This window comes from Argiope bruennichi, chromosome 7 (assembly GCF_947563725.1).
Source record: "Argiope bruennichi chromosome 7, qqArgBrue1.1, whole genome shotgun sequence".
NCBI classification, from domain to species: Eukaryota; Metazoa; Arthropoda; class Arachnida; order Araneae; family Araneidae; genus Argiope; species Argiope bruennichi.
The window spans coordinates 116,707,940-116,733,202 of NC_079157.1; the positions used below are offsets into that span (position 1 = coordinate 116,707,940).

At 27.1% G+C, this 25,263-nt stretch overlaps 2 protein-coding genes across 5 annotated transcripts in view; one reads left to right on the forward strand and one right to left on the reverse strand.

Annotated features, from left to right (window-relative positions):
- LOC129975099 (splicing factor, proline- and glutamine-rich-like) overlaps nucleotides 1-2,221 on the reverse strand; it is a 56,514-nt gene extending 54,293 nt beyond the window's left edge. For all 4 annotated transcript variants that reach the window (XR_008785017.1, XR_008785016.1, XM_056088018.1 and 1 more), the window contains exon 1: nucleotides 1,757-2,221. Coding sequence is in view for 2 of the 4 variants with exons in the window: in XM_056088018.1 (XP_055943993.1) it covers nucleotides 1,757-2,128 (372 nt within the window). In the remaining 2 variants the exon portion in view is untranslated. The remainder of the gene's footprint in view (nucleotides 1-1,756) is intronic.
- A 309-nt stretch (nucleotides 2,222-2,530) lies between these two features.
- LOC129976597 (DNA-directed RNA polymerase III subunit RPC6-like) lies at nucleotides 2,531-23,292 on the forward strand. Its single transcript, XM_056090236.1, has 9 exons — nucleotides 2,531-2,732; nucleotides 2,835-2,952; nucleotides 4,294-4,361; nucleotides 8,723-8,790; nucleotides 11,410-11,522; nucleotides 13,339-13,482; nucleotides 15,735-15,839; nucleotides 18,385-18,570; nucleotides 21,195-23,292. The coding sequence occupies exons 1-9, from the start codon at nucleotides 2,716-2,718 to the stop codon at nucleotides 21,270-21,272; spliced, it is 897 nt and encodes a 298-aa protein (XP_055946211.1). The 5' UTR covers nucleotides 2,531-2,715; the 3' UTR covers nucleotides 21,273-23,292.
- The last annotated feature ends 1,971 nt before the right edge of the window (nucleotides 23,293-25,263 follow it).

A 25,263-nucleotide genomic window follows, 5' to 3' on the forward strand; every position in this document is an offset into this window, starting at 1 on the left:
AAAACTTTTAAACTCTGTATTTCTAGTGTATAGAAAGAAAGCTAAGTGAGCCATGCTCTCAGTATTAAAACTGTGGTCTAAGAAATATAAAATGTGTTGAAATAAATGTTAATTAGATTAATTAAAAATTATTGGCCAAATCCATTCCAACTCTGATAATATGCAGTTTGCATCACTTTACATTCTCTATTAATATTAAATATTGTTTTCTACTCCCAATTTTAACTTGTTAAACCAATCTACTGGAAAGACAGGTGAAGCCTGCTGAAATACTTCTATCACAAAATCGTTAATAATTTATTATATATTAACAGGCAATTATCACAGAAGTAAAAATGATGTTTATGATCTGCCAAGATTGTATGCTAAAATACAGCCTTTGGCCAAAAATTAATTCATATAGAAGAAATCTTTTTCTGATTTCTATAAAGTATTGGATAACAGACACCAAATTCTTGCAAAGGTGCTAGCTAAATTTATTAAAATTCACCAAACTAATATAATGAAAGAATAATAATAATAAAAAAAAATGGGCAAATAGATTTGTCGACTTGTTGTCTTAAAAACATTATAACTTGGCATCATTCACTGCCACATGCCCGATTCTTCTGTATGGCCTATTTAGTATAATTAGGAAATAAAGTTATAAAATTTTTATTAAAAAACTTCATTATATGCTCTTATGTCTGTTGGGCTGGAAAAATATGTCATGCAGGCCCTGTGCATTCTCAAGTTACGTATCCTTGCTGAAGATGCTATCAAATGGGATAAATTTTTTTTTGACACTCAAGATACTATGTTCAATTCCAACAGCTAGAAAAGAATAGTAAAATCTATTTGAAATTTATGAGTATTTCAGATGTTACAGGCATCACTATTGCACTAATAAAATTATTACAAAATAGATGCAACTACTTTGCAAAAGTAATTTTAAAGAAAGCTCAGTTATCAGGATCTATAAAGATTCCATAACTGATCATAATTTATAAAGGTTCAAAACAAAAAAAATCCAGAAAGCTACTTTTAACGATTTAAATTAAATCTTTAATAAGGACTGTTCAACTTCACTATTAATATTAATCAGTAGCATTTTAAAATTAAAAACCTGGTTCTTTGACAATGAAGGAATTACAACTTTTATAGATGAACTTCAACATGTGTACAAGAATAACACAATAATGATGTTTATAGTCTTACAGAGATTTTTTTTCATTCATTAATAAGTGAACTTGCTAAATCTGGTATCTTCAGATGAAAGATAGCAAGTCTTATGTAATCAGAACAATTTATATCAAATGTTATTTTAGGGGTTATATAATTAACATTAAAATAGTAATTGCTACAGTACTTGTTTAATTCTTTATTAGGTAGTAATTTTCTATTAATCTAGTGAGGCCTACACTGTGATATAACTATATTAAAATTGGATATAACACCAATTTTGAAAAACAATTAATATCATAATAATTCAATAATGAAAAAGATGAATCATTGGCATAAAATCGATTCAATAAGGCATCACAATATTACTGATATGGCTCAATGAAATACAGAAGCAACTACACAAACTAACTGAATGAAACAAAATACAGAAACAATTTAAATGGCACCGTGACATTAAGATTATATGTCAGAATTTTAAAGTTAAGTTTTCTTTGAATATGAAAGATAAAGAAGCAGAAAGGCAACATTATATAGCATCATAATACCATGATTTTAAAATAGTTAATGGAGCTATGATAAAACATTCACTTACCAACTTAACGAAGCCAAACCCTTTCTGCTTATGAAGAAATACCTCTGCGATTTCACCAAACTGCTCAAACATCTTACGAAATTCTTCATCTGTTATTGAAGATGGCAAATTCCCAACAAATAATCGACAACGACCGGTGAATTTTTTAGCAGAAACACCATCTTTGCTTACTAAATTGGTTGTAGGCCCACTCAACATTTCCAATTTTTCTTTAACGGGATCTTTACGACCCCACTGGTTGTCATTCATTTGATTCCGACCCTGTTGTAGTCTTCGGTCCGGTCTATTATCTCTACGGCGATCCATCCTATTTTCTTGATTATTTTCTTCATTGTTATACGGTTCAACCTTTATATTATTATTTTCAGCCATATTTAACAGCTATTATATCAATTTCAGCAGAGAGACGCAAAATGGCGTAAACCGACCGTTTATTTTAACAACTGTATTCAGCAATTACTCAATAAATTAATGCGCATGCGCCTCTAACATTGCACATCTGCCATTCTTACTTTACTTTAATTTTCTGAGTATTTAATAATATTTTTAATGGCTCAATTTTATAATTAATTATGTATGATTGTTTTTATAAATACTTTCGGATCCTTTTTCTCTGTTTTTAGTTACAGATTTTTTAGATCATTGTTCAACTAGAGCTCTGGATCGCTGTTCTCGAGTTTTGCAAAAAATACTAGGATAAGCAACATACTCTTACCTCAACTCATCATGTTTGTAATATAAACAAACAAAGTTTGACAATTTAAATCCAGCTTAATTTTTTGACAGTAAAAATACTTTTTACTAATCGTCTAAACATTAGTAAAGTAAATTTTGCCAAAAAAAGTTTTCATTTTTCAAAAGATAAAACCAATTTAGAATATTCTATTGTAAAAAGCGTATTGTGTTTATAGTTTTTGACGCAAACCGCGGACAATTTTTATTTGAATAATTTTTCGAAAATGGATTTAGAAAATTGGTAAAAAAATATGCCTAAAATTATTTTTTAATATAGTTTATTCTGAATACTACTAAAATAGTGATCCATATAAAGGTTTTAATTCTTCTGTTGGTTTTGTAGTGTTTTGGAGCTTATCATCAAAAATCCAAATGGTGTAACTAATAAAATGTTGCAAACTGCAAATCCTACTACTGGAGTTGCTGAACTTGTGGAAGTAATCAATAAATTAACAGCTGCTGTAAGAATAACTTTTATAAATTCCGCTATTTAATATATTTGTCTTTCAATTATTTATTCAGTTTAAAAAATTTTTTTAAATTGTAGTGTTCACGTTTTCTTTTATCATAGCATTTCATAAGAATTTTGGTAAAAGTAGGAGTATTTTGTATCATATTTCTCGTGAGAATTTAAAGGGCTTTTAACTTAACGTTTCTATTTAATATTTCAGAATTGGGGAAAATGCTCTTAACCAATTAAATGGTCTACGTCTAAACTAAATGAGATATGTATTTAACCAAATTATATTTTAAAAAAATATTCTTCCTTTCTTTCCTTTTAGTAGAATTTGTTAATAATTTTTACATCCTTTCTGCCCTCCTAATAGTTTCATATGTATAATAAAAATAGGATGACTTTTTTCTCCTCTAAACATTATGAGTCATCCCTTTTGGTTCTAAAAAAAGTGGGTACATTTTCTTAGCCTTGTTTGTAAGTTGAATGTTAATAAAAAATAAATAAATGCAGCCCAGTAAAGTAATCTATTCAAAAGAAGAGTGGAGAAAACTATGCTAATTATTTCTTGATATTTTAAATTTGCATAATGAAGCATCACAAATTTCACTTTCCCACTCTAAATGCATAAGTTTATCACAGCAATAAATTAAAATTCCTAGTAATATGGATGGTAGATATTTTTACAACAAACACTTTTTGAAATTCTTCAATGTTTGTGAGCATTGGTGAAATGAAAAATTACATAGACTTCAAATTTTCGAAAATACTCCATTCAAATTTTCTAAGTAGAGCTCATTTTCTTAATCATTGGTCATTGATGTATTTTCGAAATCTGATTCAATAAAGTTTTTTGTGTAAACTAAATTTGTTCAAGTTTTTACTGTTATATAAATTTTTTAGCAAGTACAAAAGGTTAAGTCCATTTATATGGTTAAAAAAATGGAAAAATGGCTCTTAAAACAAAGACTTCATTATTTTTGTTTGTTTTATAAAGGTATAAATTTATATAAACCCTTGTTATAATGCTAGAAAATATATGTATTCATCTACTTGAATGAAAATGACCTGAAAAATTTTAGTATATTGATTCATTTAATTCAAATAAATGAATTCAAAGGCACTGTTTTCTGAAAAAAGTTCACATAATATCTTGCTATATTATTTTCATTACTTAAATGTATGTAAACAACTTCATGTGCTGTTACCTATAGTTTAAGAAGTCCAGTATTGACTTATTTATCTTTGTTATAGAAATAAACAGTTTCAATTTTAAAATAATTATTAATATGAGATGATCATGTAGTTAAGCTTTTTCAGTGTTACATTCATTCTTTATTTTTCTCAGGATAAAATACAAATATTTCATAAAGGGAAGCAACTAGTTTACATGCTGAAGGATCCAGAGTCTGTAAAGTTAGTATTGAAGTACTCTTATATTTATTTCCATAGAATTTGAAATTTGAATCATTTCTCTCTATAATCTATTAGCTCTTAGCATTCCAAAATAGTTATTTTAGTGACATTAGGTTACATGCAGTTGTTAGGTTTAAAAAGCATATAATTCAATTCTTTATTCTAACAATATACATCAATGTTAACAATGAGATCACAATTACTAATTTTACTATATGTTTTAAACCCAAAGTGTGCTTGAAATTCAATGTTACTTTAATGGTACTAAAGGAATACTAAGGCTTAAATATAAGTTTAGTTCATATAAATAAATTATTTTGAAGAAATTTATTTGTTTATAAGTTTTATAACATAACTTTTATTAATTTTATAGTGTTATTATTGAAGATACCTAATTAAATCATGCAATCAATTATCAAATGATAAATCCATTGATACAGTTTCATTGTTACTTATATCATATAACTTTTATATAAAGTTAAAATACATATTAGATTACAAAATAGTCTTTCATTTATATTAAAAAAACATGTTTATGCCAATATGTATTCTGATTTGTTTTGATTCCTTATTTTTTTTTTTTTTTTTTTTTTTTTTTTTGCATAAACTGCTGTAAAATATAGAAGCAAAATTTTGACATTTTTTTTCCAACAACTCTGAAAATATCATGGCTCAAAAATGATTCTTAAAATTCAAAAAAATTATCTTTGCAATGATAATAATTTTCTGCCATGTAATTTATTTTTCTATTTTTACACAGTTTTAAAAAATCTTGTATGCATATATTGATAGAAAATACTTCATTGTTGAAATGAAACTGTAATCATCTTCATTATTACTACAAATATTTGAACTTGGCTTTTTTCCCCATTGCTAATGATTAAGATATGAAGATACAGTTTATTTTTCTATGTTGAATAGATTCAATAAAAGATATACTTTTTAAAAAATGATAATTTTATTACACTTACAATTAAAATTTCTTAGAATCAAGCAATTGTGAAAAGTTGGAACTAATTGTCAAAACTGATTAGTTAATAATATAAGAAAATGGGTGTGTTGGCTCTACAGGTCAGACTGCTTGACATAATGCTATATATATATAAAAGAGTGCAATTGTGTACTTCAGAGCAAGTTTTTTTTTAATTATTATTTTAAGAGAGACTACAAAATCTAAAAGGCAGTGGTATTCAGAAGCATTCTTAAAAGTTTTCAGAATTGAATCCATGAACAATTAATGCCTATGTTTTCTTTTTAGTCAAGACTTCTGATTTTCATCTAGAGGGAAACATAAATGACAACCTAATGTGTAATGTTTGTTTTTAAGTAACAAATAATATTGTAAGTTTGCAATACCTTAAAAAAAATAGATGGAGTTCTTTTTTTTTACATTTAATTTGCATATACATTAATTTGCTACTATTCTTTGTCAAAGCAATGCTTATCTTTGTTAATAAAAAGTATTAACTAATTTTGTTTTTAAAAAAGTGGTTGCATTTTTAAAGTTGAGTATTTTACAAACTATTAAAAACAGACGAAAGGAAATTTGGAGTTCCAAAATTTAAGGCAAAGCAACCATGCTTTATGATATTTCAGATCTATGTGGGACCTGAAGATAGCTTTATTTTTATTGCTTATTTCTCCTCATTTTATTTCTTGCCAATTTAGAATGTTCCCAGGGTATAGTAACTTTAAAAAATATATACTACTAGCTTTTACCCGTGACTTGGTACACGCGGAAATTTTGATGTGTTATGTGTTCAATATCATTAAAGCTATTACATTCATGAAAAAGGAGATCATTTTGGAGATTAAAAGGATTCAACAGTCCTGGTGTTATAATTGTTTTGATGATTAGTCTGGCCAAAACAAAATCAAGTATGTATCCTTTGAAAATACAGTTGTTGTCAATCAGAACACACTGCGCTTGAATGAATTTTCAACGCTAATTGGGGCAACGCAAATGTTTGAATTTTTTATGCCAGTTGGGGTAACGCAATACAGATTAGAAATTTTTAATTTCCTTTATTCTGTTTTATTTTAATTCAAAAATACTTCAGAATGAATCTGAAAGATCGATTAATTAACAATATTTAATTTTAAATTCATCAAACACTAAGAAAATAAACAAAATTGTTTGAAATAATCAGTTGAAAACATGTTAAGCCTAATCTCATTAGTGTGGGTTGGAAAAAATCTAAAGCCTTACTCATTTGGCAGTGAAGAAATGAAAAGATTTTTGGCAGGAAAGTTAGTTTTTAATTAATAAAAAACTAAACACTCAATTAACCGGAATAAATAGTAGCTTATGTCCTATTCCATACTATAACTATCTCTGCGTCCAATTTCATCTAATTCTGTTTAACACTTCTGGCGTATTGACTAACAAACATCCATCAATCCATCCAAACTTTCATATTTATAATAGTAGTATAGGTTTTAGCCAGCTCTATAACTCTTCTCTCGTTTGGCAAAGCTTATATTAAACTCGGTGTTTAAGACCATAACATGTATATCCTAGTGGAAATCAAATTGGTTAAATGATAATTAAAGATATCCAAATAATACACTATGATTCCATGTGCATCTTTATTAAGAGATTCTAATTTAATATGCTTTTTACCAATTATGTCCAAGAGTTTTATTCTTTATCCTGAAAGTATTTCAAAAAGAAATAAACATACTACATAAGATTTTCTTTTTGATAATTGTGTTTAACTTCTTTTGAATAAAATTTGTACATACCATATCAGATCCCTTTTTTTTCATGAGTTGCATTTTTATTTAATTTATTGCATTCTTAATTAATAGAAGAGTAGTGGCACACCAAAATGTGTTTACTTTCCCCTCAGATAAACAGTCATCATTGTTTGAATGATTGATTCATAACAAAAAAGGAATTAATTATAAGGAATTAATTATTAAAACAAAATAATTAAAACACATAACCAACAAATAAGCTTTCAAAGTGAAGGGGAAAATTAAGGGAGGGATTGGAAGAATGCTGTGCTCAGATTTTTCTTTTGATAGGAATATGCTATAAACTTTGTAATTCAAACAGGAACAAAGATGCATTATATTTTGTACGTTATTTTACAACTCCTTGTAACCAATTTTGAGTTCTCTGTTCTTATTTTCAATTTAGATTATTTTGAAATGTGGCTACAAACAACTGAAAGTGCCCTTTGAACTTAAAAGGGAAATTTGGATAATAATAATTAACGTCAGATTATATTTATAGAATGTGAACTATAATTTTTTTTTATATGCTTGAACGTATAAAGGTTTTGCTAACAGAAAAGGAAAAATTCTATAATTTTTACAAAAAAAAAAAAAATAATAATAATAATAATAATTTTAAATAACAAGAATAATCAAAACTTGAATTAAATTTATTTAAATTAAAAAAAGATTCAAGCATTTTGTCTGAAGCATGATACTTTTTTATGCTTAGTTAATCTTTTTTTTTATTATTATTATTTTTAAAGTTTGCTCTTGATTATGTATCAAATTACGTACTCACAAAAATGTATTTAATATTGCCACAATGCACATAAGTATAAATCTAGTAATGAAAGCAAATATTATTCTTCTAATGTATTTGTAAAAATATCTTTAAAAATTAAAATTAGGAAATAAATTGTATGCAAATGAAATTAGTTTTAATAAGAAGCTTTTTTATGTTAAGAACATATTTTTGCATAAAAATTGTTTTTGTACAATAACATGTTTTGAATTTATTGAAGGAAAACATTAAAATTGTGATTGATTTTTATTTAAAAATCTAATTAAAATTTTGAAAAACACCTTTCATTTTCAGCATTTACTACTAAAGTAATAACTATCTGCCAATTTTTATCTTCGCATCCAAAGGCCTGTCCTGTTAAAACGTTTTGAATTGTTTTTTGAACTTTGTAGATAGTATGCCGATCTATAAACATTATTATCAAAAAGAAACTGGAATACTAACAAAGATGCTACAGTAGTGCAATCTAAATGAGTTTATTACCTTGTAAAAAAAATCAGCCATAGTGAGAAATGTGCTTATTAAAAAAGAAATTTCATTTAAGAAAATTAACTTACTTTAGATATTTTCTAAGTATTTCTGATGGAATTTTTTGCAACATGACTTTTCCCCAAAAAAATTTGCTAAATGATATCTTTCAAATTTTTTATGCCAATTTTATGGAATTTATTTTTATTAATAAGTTTTATATAATGATTTTTCATGCCTGGAAAAATATACTTTAGTTGATAATTATCTGTTAATAGTATAGAATTCAGTATTTAAATAATTATATGTTTCTATTTTCTGCATGATTTCCAATATCTGACTTTTCTTTTATCTATTTTGATTGCAGACACTGTAAAGGAGCAGATGCTGAAGAAAAACTTATTTATCAACTAATTGAGAAAGCTGGAAACAAAGGTGAAAAATTATAAAATTATAAAAAATTCTAATAATTCAGATAATTTTTTTTTTGTCGTGTGGCTATTATAAGCCAAGTTTTTTGCACAGTAGCTTCTGAGGGTAAAAACCCTTGAGCACCCTAGGGCAGAAGTTTGACTTCTAGCTCATATGAAGAAGAAACAGGCACACACTCGCTTGCACGACCCCTTTTCACAGGGGGCTCATTCTCGCACCTCATAGATAGAACACAGGGCCAGAATAGCCATGCCCGAACCAGGACTCAAACCCGGGACGTCTAGATCACGGGGAAGATGCGATACCCCTAGGCCAGGACGCTGGCAATTCAGATGATGTATATTATATAAATTCTGCTTCTATGTTCAGAAAGCTTCAAAAACTTATTGTATTACAGAAAAATAAATACAGATAGAATCTGTTTATTTGGTATGTCCTTCAAAGCATCTATGCATTTTTGTCATCATTCATACAAAATTACAAATACAAATTGCAAGACTCCTTTGGCCATCTTGAAGTGCCATTGTCAATTCTCACTGCACTTTTTTGTAACTTGAATATCATTGCTTTTTAGAAATTCTTTATTTAAGGAAAAATTCACGTGAAGGTGAGATCAGATAAATAAGCTATTTGTGGAAATAATTGAATATGAAGTTATGACTAGTAATTTAACACAATAAAGAAGCTGTGAGCTATTGTATTCATTTGATGAAGCTTCCATGATTTTTTTCTTCCAAAGATTTGATCACTTGTATCTGTCCAAAATGATGCAGTTTAAAGATTTCAATCTTATATTTCTTTAGAAACTTTATGAGCAATTCCGTATATACAACTATATTTCAGTGGGAAAAGACTTCGACATTTTCTCCCATGATCAAGAGTTGAGATGTACGTTTGCTGTATTTATTTGAATTCAATGAAATTGGTTCTGATAGACAATCCCATGACATTTTTTGCTTGTTGTGTAGGAAATACATATTATTTTTATGTTTTATAAATATTTATAGAGTTCTGGAGGTTTCCAAATGTTATAGGGATATAAATGAAAACTCAAATTGACCTTAAAGTATCTGTGTGGTGTATAATTTAAAAATATTGGAATAAATATGAGGGTAATCTAATTAAATACAAATGTATATTTGAATAAAATTTAATTGAAATACTTACAAAACCAATATTAAGATAGAAACATGTATTGTATCATTAGCTTACAATGAGGAATACTGCAGTTTTCTATAAATCACCTGCTTGAGTTGTAATTGATTAGAGCTGTCCAATATAACAATTCTTGGTTATAAAATGCTCATACAATGTATGAATGCTTCTTCTTGAAACTTAGTCAGCTTTCTTGCATTTTAATTAGAATCAGATTATAAATTTATATTCTAAGCATCTTCATTACATTTTTTTTAATCTGGTAAATATACTCTTTTAATGCTGCTATTGAAGAAACTAGTTCATTACTTGTAATTATTAATTTTTTTTTCCAAAATGGTATTAACTTAGCATTAATGGTGCCCATTAATAAAAGGTCATTATTTATTTCTTTTAATCTAAGAATAATTTTGGAAAAAATGAAAATGAAAATTTTAAGATTGTAAAAGTAGATTAATAAAAATATCAGAATTTTGAAATTTATATTAAAAACAAATAATTATATAGCATTAAAATAAAGTGGAAAATGCATAATGTCTATCTGTCATAAAAACGCCTCCTGAATGGTAAACAGTAGCAGCATGAAGTTTTTATTCTAGATATTCTAGCTCTCGTTTATAGGTTAATTATATTATCTTTAATTTCCAAAATTTATTATTTATTTAAAATATTTAATTGAATAACAAAAAGTAAATCAAACTTTGGCAACTCTGCTCAGTTCTTCACTAATAACTTCCTAAATATTATTGCACAAAAATGGCTTGCATGCAGTGTTAAAGAGCAAATAATTTTCCTTTTAATGATACTAATTTAATTATCCTACAATTATTTTTTGCATTTATTATAAATTTTTCAAAACTCACATTAAATACAATTTCTAATGTTATGTTTTTATTGTTTCATCAAATCCATTATTCATATATATTCTCTGTTAAAATTATGATGAAGAATGTTGCTTCCTCTGGACACTAACTTCAAAGTAGAATTTTTATTTCTATTTTTTCTGTATGCCATGCACGCCTTTTAATATGGTGTATCAATCCAATGATATTGATTTAAATATACTACAAAACATTTCAATGAATTTGCAGAACTATTTATCCTAAACAGATGATTCTGAGGTATTGAGTCACACACCTATAGAAGCAAGAGGAGCTAGGTAGAAAAAGGAGTACTTTTCTACCTACCTTTCTTTTTCAATTGTTGTGCAATTTTTTTAATTTATTTTATTTTTGTGAATTACCTAAGGTAAGATAAGTAAACATTAATATTACTGAACTGAAAGAGGTTTAAATTGATAGCAAAGGTAGAAACAGTCTATCTCTAAAATGTGTGTATATTTATGTGCATGTATGCTGTACATGTATGTATGCTTTTATAAATTTCAGTCATAGATATTGATGTATTTTAAATTTATTCATCTAGTTTTTCAAATGTTAGAACTAAAAATGAATGTCCAATTTTCAGGGATATGGATAAGGGATCTTCGTTATGCCAGTAATATTCCTCAAACTCAAGTTAATAAAATTCTAAAGAGCTTAGAAAGTAAAAAGTTGATAAAATCAGTTACATCTGTTGCAGTAAGTTTGTATTGTTCCTCCTGACTATAATCTTATTCACAATAATTTGTTCTTTTTTATTATTATCTTTATTATAATTTGATCATAATTCAAATGTAAAATATATTAAATAATTAATTGAATCAGTTGGCTTTGGGAAGTTTATTAAATGCAAAGTGAATAATTTGGATTTCATTAATTCATGCAGTTTATGTTTAATATTTATGGCCTTGCATGTTGTATAAGATAGTATGTGACTTCCCAAAAGGTATTATTATATTTACATTAAGATTTAAATTCAAATTTATATTGCATTGTTTTTAAACTAAATAATTAATCTGCACTTCTGATAACTTTTTTTTTTCTTTTTTATTCAGACAGATACAGTAATGATGAAATTGTAAATTCCTGATTAATTCTGTAATTTGATGAATGTTAGTATTTTTATCATTCCCTTTTTCTTTTATGTCATTGCCTTAAAAATTATATGATTTCTCATTAATGTCTAGAATAATAAAACACAATTGAATACCTGTTACAGGATCACAAAATGCTCCAAATGATAATGATGATTGTCATGATAAAGTTTCTACTTCGTTTTTGAGATATTTAATATATATATAATTTGAGAAAATTTTCCACCATCTTGAAGGAGTGATTGGATTTGAAAAATGCCAAATTATGGCTAGGTTATTTTTACTTATCCTTTTTTCTTGTAGTTTTGCAAATTGATGAAATTTAATTTCTTATATTGATCAGAATAATTATAAAAAGGAAATCAATTTTTTACATTGCCATTCACATTTTACCCATACCAAAGCAAAGCTTTCATATTAATTATATTTTCATTATTGTTTATATTAATATAAAAGAGAATGAAAAGAATTTTATTATTATCATGAAGTTACGTTTGTGTGTCAAATGAAAGATGCCTTCCTCGAGAGTGAAATTATTGATAGGAAAAAATGGTAATTGTTAAGGAACATAATAATCTTATCTAATATAATACATTGAAAATACAATAAAATATTTTGTTAATCTTGTTTTAGCTGTTTTTCAAATAATAAAAAGCAATGACTATTCTGTGTCTATTAAAAAGAAGAAGAAAGAAATTGCTTTGTTAATATTGAAATTATATAGTTACTGAAAAATAATTCTTTTTCTCCTTCTCAGATTAAAAATTAATTTATTTTTTATTATATTATTTTTAGTTGAAACATATATATTAAATTTCTGGCATTTTTCATATTTTTACCCTGAGGTTTTAATTCAGTTTAATTTGGTGTATCAATTTTCACTTTTAAAGCAATAAAACAGATAAATTTGGATAGATAATTTTAGATGAATTTGCAATTTCAAATTGTGATCAAATGATAATAACACCTGAGCTAGCATGCTACCTCCAGTATTCCACACTATACTAATAATAGAATATTTCATTTTCAATACCAGATATGCTTGCCTTGAACCCAAATATATGAAAGATCTTCAATGAAATATGGTTTCAAAATTGTAGCATTTTAATTCTCAAGCCTGATTACTACTATGGATTTCTTAAAATTGAAGAATTATTGATCAGTAATTTAGAAACTGATCCAATCCACTCTGAGATTAAACTATAAAACTGAATCAATAATATTATTTTCCATGCTCAAACTTATTTGTTTAAGAGGTTTGTTTTCCCATTATCAAAATTTGTTTAAATTAATCTGTGACATCATAAAATTATTTTGTTAATTTGTGTTTATTTATTTAAAAAGTAATAGAAGTAAACTTAATTTTCTTATCCTTTATATTGATTATGAGAAAAATATAATCAAATCCAGTTATTATGTAGGCATCAAAGAAGAGAGTGTATATGCTGTATAATATTGAACCTGATCGCTCAGTAACAGGTGGCACTTGGTATAGTGATCAAGAGTTTGAATCTGAATTTGTAGATGTTCTCAATCAGCAGTGCTATCGTTACTTGCAACAGGAAGTAAGTAAGATTGTAACATCTTTTTTTTTAAAGATCTTTCACATAATTTGTTACGTATAAATTTCCAATGACAAAACTTTATTTTCCAGTTATATATAGAGAGAATATTAACAGAAAGAAAGATATTCCAATAATACTCTAAACCAGTGGGAGTGATCTCTCCAAAATTTTCTTCTATAATCTGTAATAATTGTATTTATGTATTATTAATCGTATGTCATTAGTGAGCAATAATTATGATAAAGCCTATTAGATCTTTGGTGATTAATTATTGGCATGTAGTTATTACACAAGCACTAGAACACTCAATCCATAGTTTGGACTTCTTTTTCCTGACTGATTAAAACTAAACTTTAATACGGAATTACAATTATAGTCAGAAAATCACATATTAAATTTGCATTTTTGAGGTATTACATTCACGTGCTTTTAAAAGTTGAGACCAACAGACAATCAATCCTACAATGGATTTGGTTCCAAAATTGTTGCGAATCTATATTATACAAAATATTTGCCCAAATTTATCCATTAGCTCTTTTTTTTCTGTAGTTATCATGTTAACTTGCAATTGGACAGCCAGATAGACAAGCTTCCTCTGAATTGATTCCATTCAAAATTTGATAGAAATCTACAAATTTGGTATAAAGGCTATATACCAAATTTCATTTCTTGAGTTCAATACATTTTTCAGTTTTCCTGTTTGTAGACTGGCACACATAATTCCAAAAATGTATTTTTCAGACTCAAAGAAGTCACAAATGGAAAGATTTGTTAAAAATTCGAGTTTGATTTATTTTTTATTTATTTTAATGATGATTACAATACTTTTTCTGTATATTCTTCATATATTAGAAAGTAAAAGGTTGTGTTTTTTGTGCACAATAGACAACAAAATAACATTAAATAACAAACAGCACTATTTTTAGAATATCATTACAATATTTCCCCTTTTTAACAAACAATGTTCTTTGATATTCTTTGGGGGAAAAAAAATACCCTTTTTATTCCACTGTTTCAATTTATTAATTTGATGTAATTGTAATTTTCTTGTTTGTACAGTTAAGTATGAAGCAGAAATAAGATTTTCTATTTTTGAAACTTTTTATTTCTGTATTTTCTGCTTTTTATTTACATTGCGTTTTTCTGTTTTTTACATTTTATGTTATATATATATGGATACATTATGGATTACTCTTGTTCTTGCTATTCACAAAGAAACAGAATTGTAATTGTCAAGAAGTTCTAACTCGAAATTTTAACAAATCTCCACTTTTAGACCTGAGTCCCAAAAGCATACTTTTAGATGTTTGTCTGTCTGACAAGGTTAACTTTAAAACATTTTCAGCCATACAGATGTAATTTGGTATACTGTCTTTATTCCAAATTTGTATATTTCTATCATATTTTGTACAAAATCTGTTCAAAGGAAGTCTTTCTGGCTGTTTGAATATAAGTTAAAACGATAATTACAAATCGAAGATAGATAAAATTAAATACATAGATTTAACATTGATAGCATAGACATCTATTAAAATGCCATGCAAAGAATTTTCTTGTATAAAACCTGTATTAGAGAGTATGTGAGAAAACCACTTTTACTGGTTCAAATAATTTTAAGCTAATATTTGAGATTCCTCTTGGCCTCTCAGTAGGGTCACTGTTCTGTTTTTTCTCTAAGTAGCAATAATATTTCAGTAATATAGGATCACTAAATAAGACAGGAGTGTAAAACTATACATGATAATTAGAAGAACATTAGTTTCATACTTGAAATTAAAGTCATATTTGTTTTGTAGTGCAATAATTGCATCAACCTATATATAAAGGATAAAATTTTACTGTTAAAACATCTGTACTTCTTGTAAGACAAAAGTTAATTTACATTCGATCAGCTCTCAGATGAATCGGGTTTGAAAAAACTATCTATATTTTACGCTTGATCAAACGTTTTCTTACTATGCACATTAAAATAATCTTTGTGTATGTTTATGCTTAAATTTTTTAACTACTTATTTTAAAATGTATGCATTAAAGGCTTTAATTAAAAACTTTTTAAATTATTTTATTAACTAAATCTGAATTTTATTTTATAATGTTTGAATACATAAATGACTAATTCAAAACTTTATTTTAAGTGTGTATTCATGAATCTAGGTTATTATTTAAACTAGAATTGAAAATTATTATATATAAATGGAATATTCAGTTGTAGGTAGAAATTATGTATCTTCTTAAAAATGTACTTTTCTCAGAAAGCAGTTGCAGATAAACTCTCTGATCCTGTATCTCGCAGAAGAGCATCATTCAAATCATCCAAAGATATTTGTGATTACATTAATGGTCTCAAAGTTAGCAAAGTAAGAAAATATTTACACTATAGTAGAACTGATATTATTTAAGAGCTTCTTTTAATGCTTTTAAAATGTTAATTTGTTACGGATTTAAAATTTTTTAATTAAAAATTGTACTTTTTTTTTGTTTCAAATGAATAGTTGAATTAGGTAATATAAAATTCCTACTCTGCAAAATAACATTTTTTAAAAGGTAGCAAACCAATCTTAAAATTGACTGAAATAAAGAGATAAAAAAAAGTTTTAGTGAAAATTAATTAAATTGATAGTTTTTTTTGTGTGTGTGTTATTCTGATGTATCTGTATTCATGTGATTTAAATTGTTATTCATTTAATTTTTGATATTTTGCAAGTCTTTTATATTTTCAAACAGATTTTTTTTTACTATGTTTTGTTTATTCTGAAAGCACACTGATGTTTTGTGAAAATAGTAATAGTATTTGTTGTCAAATATTGATAAATGGGTATGCTTAAACATAAAAGTATTAAAGAATGATTGGTTTAGTTAATTCTAAATAAATCCATAATATCTGTTTGTTTTTTAATTCACTATAACATCAGACTAAAGAACATAGTCTTTTGGAAATAAAAAAATAATAATTTAACTCAGTTAGTTTGCATTTCATTTTAAAACTGTTTCTAAGACAAAGTGTGTGTGTGTGTGTGTGTGTGTGTGTGTGTGTGTGCGTGCGTGCGTGCGTGCGTGCGTGCGTGCGTGCGTGCGTGCGTGTGTGTGCGTGCGTGCGTGTGTGTGTGTGCGCACGAGCATGTGCAATGTCCCAATTTAGTTGCACCACTTGCATGAGCATCCATGTCTTGTGTAAAAACAACTTTTATATCTTGATTAAACTATCTTAAACTGTGTGTGTAACTGTAAAATACTATTCGCCCAAGGCAGTTTAAATTCTTTTATTCCATATATTAAATTATTTTCATAAAGATTTCATTATTCATTGACAAATTACTTCGAAAAGCTGCAAAATAACATTAAATGGAGAGAAGTAAATAATTTATTTTCATTAAATATGTGAAAAAAATGTGTTGATAAAGTCTAATGATTTTTTTAATGATGCTAAATTTATGAAACATGAACTTTTTATGCATTTACCATTTTGGATTTCCAAAATATTGGAATAACTATTGACTACAAATTGGACAAACATAAAGTAAAATTGATTGAATGATTGATCTGTAAAACAAAAGCTTGTGCTTAGTTGCTAATTGCTTTTTCAAGCCATGAGTTGATTGAAATGAATACACCATGCTTGACTTTTATTGATAGATGCTTGGATGTGGGAATCAAAAATAAACTTAGTCTAGCAACAACTCCAGCTACTTACATTCATTGGCACAAATTAATCTGGCCAAATATTTTCATATAATCTAATAGTAACATATACTGAAAAAGAGGCAGCACATTTATTTAGATTAACTTTGAGTTATCCAGTCAATGTAACTGTAATGCATAGTTTGCATCATTTTAATGACTGATTGTGGATTAAAGTATTTAGTCATAAATACAGTGTCACCAGGAAAGATTGCTTAATAACTGTATGATATCTGAGGGATGTTGTTAATTTACAGGTTGAAAAATGTCAATAAGAGTAACTTCTTTCTGAAGGCTTGACAGACCTCTTAAAAGAGAAAAAGATAATATCTTTTGCTAATATTCTATGTTCTGAAAACTGAGATAAAAATGGATACTTTTGATTTGTTAAGCTAAAAAAATAATCATCTAGGCTTTGAGATCAAATCAAAGTCCTCTAATCAAAAAGTTTTTTCAAAGGCTTTGTAACAAGTGTAGTATAGTAACAAGTGTTATAAAGTGGTATTCATATACAAAGGTTTCCAAACGGAGCTTTAGGAGTCATGATGGCATCAAGTGCTATACATTCTGTTTGGGACTTCATAGACCAGAGCACATGAAATTCATCAGGGTACATTCTGCATGTATGTATTGTGAATACATAAAGAGAAAAATATCATCTCAGACATTGGCCTTGTTATCCAATAATGGCTCAAATTTATGACATATCACCCAAAATAATCCTTGTGCACCATCGAAATTGGTTCATTAAAACAATAATATTAAATCTAATGAAACTCTCATGAATTCCCTAAAATTTATAAAGGTAAGTTATTTGGAACTGAGTAGTAATTTCACAGAATGCTCAGTTTTTCTCATTAATGAAATTATAAATTTTTTCTGAGTTTACTTTAAGCTGCTTCTATTTGGATTATATTTCCGTAATATTAATAGTTTGTTTTTTAACAAATAGTTTTTTCCTTCAGTTTTTTAAAAGTATATTAATGGTAGAATTTTGTTCATAGTTATGAATGTTCTCATGGGAGGACAATTTGCTTTTTCACTGGAGTTTGTCTCATATTGCTTTAAAATTTAAATTTTTTTTATCAAAATCAATATTAATATAGAGAAAAATCATTAAATTATTCTTCCTTTATTTCTATCAATTTCTCTTATGTTCTATATTTTTCAAATAATACCTTACACTCTTTTTATTTTGTGTGTATTTGTACATTGAAATTTTAGGTGCAGTTGAGCATGCAGGACATTGAGACAATACTGGATACATTGGTTTTTGATGGAAAAGTAGAAAAATCTGTTATCTACAATAACTCGACTTCAGATGAAGAGAACTCACAAAAAGTATATGGAGTTATTAAACCTCTTCTTTCTAATTGTGGATTGATGAGAGTTCCTTGTGGTGTTTGTCCAGTAAGCATTTTAAATTTATCTATTGTTAAATTATAATTTGTCATATTTTTGAAAATTCAAGAATTTTCCTCACATTTTACAAACTTTCTTATAAAATTTTTGAAAGTTTAAAAAATAAATTATGGGATATGATATTTTGAGAGAATATTCTCTTGAAAAAGGTTCCTCTTCTATCTTACAGCTTAATTATACACTTATGAGTTCAGATAATAATGTGATATTTCTCTCTCTATCTGTACACTATTTATGTATTATCTTTTTTTTTTATCTATCTTAAATCCTAATTAATTTCCTTTTTTAATCTTAAATTAACCCACATTACTTTATTCTAATATTTTTCCTTATTTCCTGATCCAAATCCCACTTTTTTTAATGTAATTATTTCCAATATGCAAGTTCAAAAATGGAGGACTAATACATATTTCAAGATTCTAGAGCAGGGATAAAAAGAAATCCCCAACATCCATTTCATTCCTTCCAAAGATACCTGAGGATTCTGTTTTCTAAATCAACATATATCAAAGAAATCTCTATAAAAGTCTCTCAATAAAAAGCACTGAGAAAAAATTTTAATAATTTTTTCTTATGTCCCAATGTAAACGGACATGTTTCTACAGTCATCCCCCATGAACAAATTATGCCTTTTCATAAAAAAATAAATTCAAGTTATTTCTAAGTGTGTCTTGATGATCATACACAGATGTATTGCACAGTTTTAGAGAATATATGTAATATCTTTAAACCCTTTACAACTTTTCGAGACCATCTGGGGCTTGCTAGCTCTATACCAGTGGTTCTTAACCTTTTTAAGCCGCTAACCAAATTTGAGAAATATGTTCATGTCGCGACCCAAAAAAAAGTCAAAATTTTTTCATTGCTTTATTTTAGATCGTATTTTAAAAAAATCTTCAATCCTACAATGATGATTTTTTTTTAACTTACAAATTTTTTATTTATTTTTTTAATAATAAAGATAAACAAAAGTACTTTTCGATCCAAGGAAAATTTAATTAATAATCAATGTTTTTAATAATTTTTATTGACCAAATTAAAATATATTTATAACTTTTTGAAAATAACTGACATTTTAACTTATTCCTAAAAAAAAAAGAAATATCAATAAATATGTTAAGTCTTTTCAATTTTAAATGCAAGTCATACAGTTTTAATAAGAACCTTGTGCTTGAATACATTTTGAAAGATCTTCAAACCTCGGTTGAAGGCTTGTCAAGGAGCACCTTATATCTATTTCAGGATTTAACTTGTTCCGGTAATTGTTTTTGATTACACATAGAGCCGAAAAACCAGCCTCACACATATATGTTGTTGCAAAGGGCAATAATACTTATAGGGCTGTTTCACCCCAACTTGGCAGGATTGTAAAAGGCAGAAAATGTGACGCTCCGCACTGGGAAACAGTTCCCCATCCATTTTGACTTTAAAACAACTAAAATGCGCTGACATTTATCAAATTATATCATAAATTACAGATATCGTTTTTTTTATCAGCATGTATTTAAAATTATTCTCAAGTTAGAAGTGCTTACCTGTTAAATATTTTGTAAATAAAGTGAACGAATAAAACCAAAAGATTGACATAATGAAATATTTGGCGCGCTTCTCTTGTACGCCCTCGGCAGCTTTGCTCCATTTAGTTCTCACCGTTATTATCATCACACGTACTTTTTTTGCTCTCACTTTTTAATCAGCTGATATTTTTAGATCTTGTTAATAACATTCATTTTCGATTGTTGATATTTATTCAAGTCGTCATTTCTAAAATGTCTGAAATTTGGTGTATTATTAACTTTTTTGGTTCGACTCAGAGCGACCCAAGAAATATGCTTCGCGACCCAAAATTGGGTCGCGACCCATAGGTTAAGAACCGCTGCTTTATACTAATGAATTTTTTTAGGTCAATTTCTCTTTCAAACGATGATTGCAGAATGTAAAGCGAGGGAATCTTTGATGACAATTTGCTTCACATGCTGCACCCCTTGTTTGAAACTGTAATTAGTCCTTTATTATTGAGCTTTTGAGGCTGGATTAGGCCACTTAATAGTGAAGATGTTGAGGTAAAAAATGCTTTTGGATGAAATTTTCTAATACACAGAATCCTCTCATCATCTTCATCTGTTTTTTGTAAAAATACAGATAAATCTTGTCATTTGTAAATAAATTACTGAGTGTACCAAGCAAATTTAAAAATTGCTGAAATTTTATTTTCTTAAGTAAATAATAATTTTTAAAGTATAAAATTTTATTAAATACCACGTGTGGCATCTTGGTGGCAAATAAATTAATTCGTGTAAAATATCTAAAAACTAATCAAAATTATTTGCACAATGTAGCACTAATTGATGGTTATTCTAAAGAGAACTTTAAAAATATATTTCTTTAGAAAATTTTAATAAGTTATCTTAAAACCAGATGACTTTCTTAACTGTTCTGGTTTTAAAATGTTGAATGTGTCAGAAGGAGAAAAAAATTCTCAGAAATCTTTATAGTTATAATAATTTTTGCATAGTCCAACTTGGAATCACATTCCACTGTTCAAGAAGTTCTTGTCCATTTTGATATTTGGGTCTTCTAAATATGATATATATTTTATTTATTTATTTTAGGTCCATAATGAATGTCGTGATGGTGGCATTATTTCACCAACAACTTGCCCCTACATGAAAGAATGGCTGGAATACTGAAAGATCATTTAATAATACATTCATATTCATATATTTTTTAAATCATCATCATTGTTTTTGGGGGCATTAATTGTAGAAAACATGTGAACCTTCAAGTTCTAAGGAAATTATGTTCTAAATTCTGAATGTTAATAATTTTTAAAGCAATGATTTGCAATCTTTATACTTTCCTATTATTCCATGTGTTCAGTCTTTTTATTTTGAACTCCCTAAGATTCTATCATTGAAAGACCCTCTATGATAATCAATTAACCAAATTGTAGATCTTTTCAGTACATTGATTGAATTTAATTTTATGAATATTAGATTGAAATAATGATAAATGTAATCTTATTTTAGCAATGCATCAATTTTAGGAATTTTGGAGCTGCATCAAATCAAATAAAATTTGTTCATAATTATATGCATAAAGTGTAAATGCTGCTTCCACCAGTTCTATGGTTATAAAAGGTAGTAAATATTTCATTCCTCCATTACTCAGCCTTAGTACTCTTCTTTTGCTGCTATCCAGTACATTTTTAGATTAGAATGCTTTTATGTAAACATGAGGAAATAAAATTTTATAATTTTTTTCTCTTTTAATATTGTTTTTTTATGTTCTCTGCTGTCACCAGCATTATATTCATTGATCCCTAATTAGTCCACTGCATATTTTAAAACATAGGCATGCCACAGTTTGAAAATCATTGCTTTAAATCGTGAATGTGTTTTATTTCGGTTAAAAGATAATTCAAGTATATTTTGTTCTTTTTATTTTAAACATTATATAAAAATGTTATGATTTTTATTATTACGTCAGTGAAGTATTTACGTCAATGTATATTTTGCTAGTAGTAAGATTTGTATTACTATGTCCAAAAAATTCCAGAACTTATCTTATTAAGAGGAATGAGTACAAAACGTACCATTTAATTTTCTTTTGACTAACTACACTGCACAGCTATGAATTTTTGTCTTTGTTATTGTAATGATTTTGATCAGAATGGTAAGTGTTTCCCCCCCCCATATTCACCAGTGTTTTTGTACTTCTTCAGAAGTTGAGAATTGTTACCTCTTCAACAAATTCTTCCTACGAAGAAAAAATTGCATAAATCTAACTACTGAACTAGTTGTGAAAGTCAGTGTCATAGCAGAGGTTAATGGTACCCGAGCATAATGTTTTCCCCCTAGTCATGTCTTTATAATGTCACTGTCACTTGTTTTGCAAGTGTAAATTGCATCAGGAGCATTGTAACATTTTTTCAGACAGTCACCATATTTTTCCTTAAAAAGTGGAAAATAAGCCTCTAATGTTTTGTCTCCCTGAACCCCTTCTCCTTTACCCAGTCACTACACCTCTATATCAATATTAGAACATGAAGTTTTAACATTAAATTTGACACCAAGTGGGTGCTGTGAACCCCTTTCCCCCCCCCCCATTGTTGTAATGGAACACTCCTGAAATAGCCTTCCAAAGACTTGTTTGCATCTCATTGATATATACAGACAATTAGGGATTATGATATATTTTTAATTGAATTTTTCATGTACTATCCTCTAGCAATCAAAGAAAATGTAATATATTTTCTTTGTGATTGCAAGTTTTGAAGCATGCTTTGCACATGTTTGCATTAGATAAAACAGTTCTGGCTGACCTACTACTACTTGTTAATTCAGAAATGGCATAATTCATTTACATTTGGGGGAGGGGGGATTTAAATTCCAGAATTTTTTGAACATATTAATAGAATAACCAACCTCTAAAAAGTCTGGTGATCAAATTTTTATGAAAAAGTTTTAGAATAGGATATATTAAAAAGAACTTAAGCGAAAGTATCATATTGAGATACGAGATTGAATATGTAAATGAGATTCATATTACACTTCCCATTCTTATTTAATAATTTATATTTAAAACTTTTAAAAGTTGAAAATGTTCTTATCATACTTTAAAAAATAATTTATACATACAAATTACCATAATAATTTATTACGAATGCATTAGCTAGTTTTTATAATGTTGTAATAAGTTCTTTTAATATCTTACGAACAAACTGTGAAATATATTAAGGATTTTTATTGATTTTAGTGTAAAACATTTTTTTCATAAATACCATTTAATAAAATGTAAATATACTTCATTATCATGCAAAATATTTTTTAATATTGATGTATAAACTTGTAAAATATGTAAAATAAAAATTTCCTTTTATACAAAAAAACAACAGTCTCTCTCAGTCTATTGTACACCCTTATTCATACTTTATTTACTTTAATTGGTATTCTGTACTTCTTTTTCTGTCTTAAAAAATAACACATAAAACAATTAAAGTTTATTAAAACAAGAGGTGATTTTACAACAATCTTAATTTAGACTATAAATATAGCGGAAATTATAATATTTAAATTAAAATTCATTTTCTTGTGTCTTAAGGTAATGTGTTGTTCTGTAAGGTATTTACTACTGAATAACTGATAATTTCTAATTTAAAAGAGTTAGGAGGAAGGAAAACTTTCAACACAAAATTGTACCTGGAAAATATTGCAGAGAAACAAACAGCTTAATTCTCATATGACGAACAATAGAAAAAGTGTATTCTTTTATTCCATAAGATTTTGACTGTTTTATTAACTTGAAAAGTAGTTTTTGCAAACTGTTCATTTCTGAGCTGGTACAACCACTACTTTATATATATTAACATATGACTGAAAGGTAAAACATATTAATATACTTTTAACCTTTCACAAGATGTACAATGAAACTTAAAATTAAATTATTGCATTTTGTTTGATATATATCACGCCAGTATGAATTGACTCCGCTGGTATCGCTTACAATAATCATTTTGTAATACGTTAATGTAATAAATATAGTGCTATAGAAAATCCATCCAATAGGTGTAAAATGAACAATCCAACTGAAACAGCTCAGAACATCTAATGACACTTTACCCTACAGTTAATAAAACGTAGACGAAACACACAAAATAGCATTTGCAGAAATCAATAACACATAAGCAGCAAATCGTCATGAAACAACAACACTAAGAGAACTCTCTGGAGATCAACACTCTAAAAAGAGAAATCTCTCACTTACTTTGTACTTTCTACCTTACTGTGCGCCTCCGCTTTTCATATTCCTATGATAAGGCATTGTACAAAGTAGAACAAAAACCGGAACTCTAATTATTATGGAAATATATCAAGATTCTTGAATAATCAAGATCCTTCACTTTTGTTGCTAAATGGTCATCACTACCAGGGGTCATTGATTCGGCAACCATTCAGCAACTATGACAATAACAGTTAAACTCTTCTTTTTTATCAGAAGACTTATTGCACATTGAAGCAATATTACAAATTCGTAACAATAGGTATGACTGTTTTAAAATGTCTTTGAATTATTATACAGATTTTTCTTTTGTTTCGTCTTCATTTATTGGCTCAAAACTATGCTATTATTGACTGCATTATGGTTAAAAGAATACATCACATTCATTCCTTTGTCAGACTTTACATTTTTACTTTTTTTCACATATGAAATATATAACAAAAATATATTATTGTTGTCAAACATTTGAACTCGAAATTTTGATGAATACCCACTTTTTAGACTCTCCAGAGTCAAAAAAAAAAAAAAAAAGTGTTTGGAATTAGATCTCAAAGTTAGTATACTCCATGTACTAAACCTTCCAGAATTTAAAAATAATAATTTGAAATTCCGTCTTATGTAAATATAATAACTAAATATCATTACAAATTTGATATATGATCTTTGCATTAAAATAATAGATTTATATCAAATTTTGAACAAAATCCTTTTATGGGAAGCCTCTTTGTTAGACCGTGTACTATGTAAACCATACCTAGATATGATAAATGAATTATGATTTTAAACCACATTTGTAGATATCTATAAAATTTTGAATCAAATCCACCAACGATTATTTGTCACTAAATCTGCTTGTATGTATATAAACAACAAAATCCAATAATCTACATGCATAAATTT

Coding starts and splice junctions, on each gene's coding strand:
- LOC129976597 (XM_056090236.1), top strand. Junction 15,840..18,384: donor ATGGTCTCAAAGTTAGCAAA/GTAAGAAAATAT, acceptor TTGAAATTTTAG/GTGCAGTTGAGCATGCAGGA. Junction 18,571..21,194: donor TTCCTTGTGGTGTTTGTCCA/GTAAGCATTTTA, acceptor TATTTATTTTAG/GTCCATAATGAATGTCGTGA.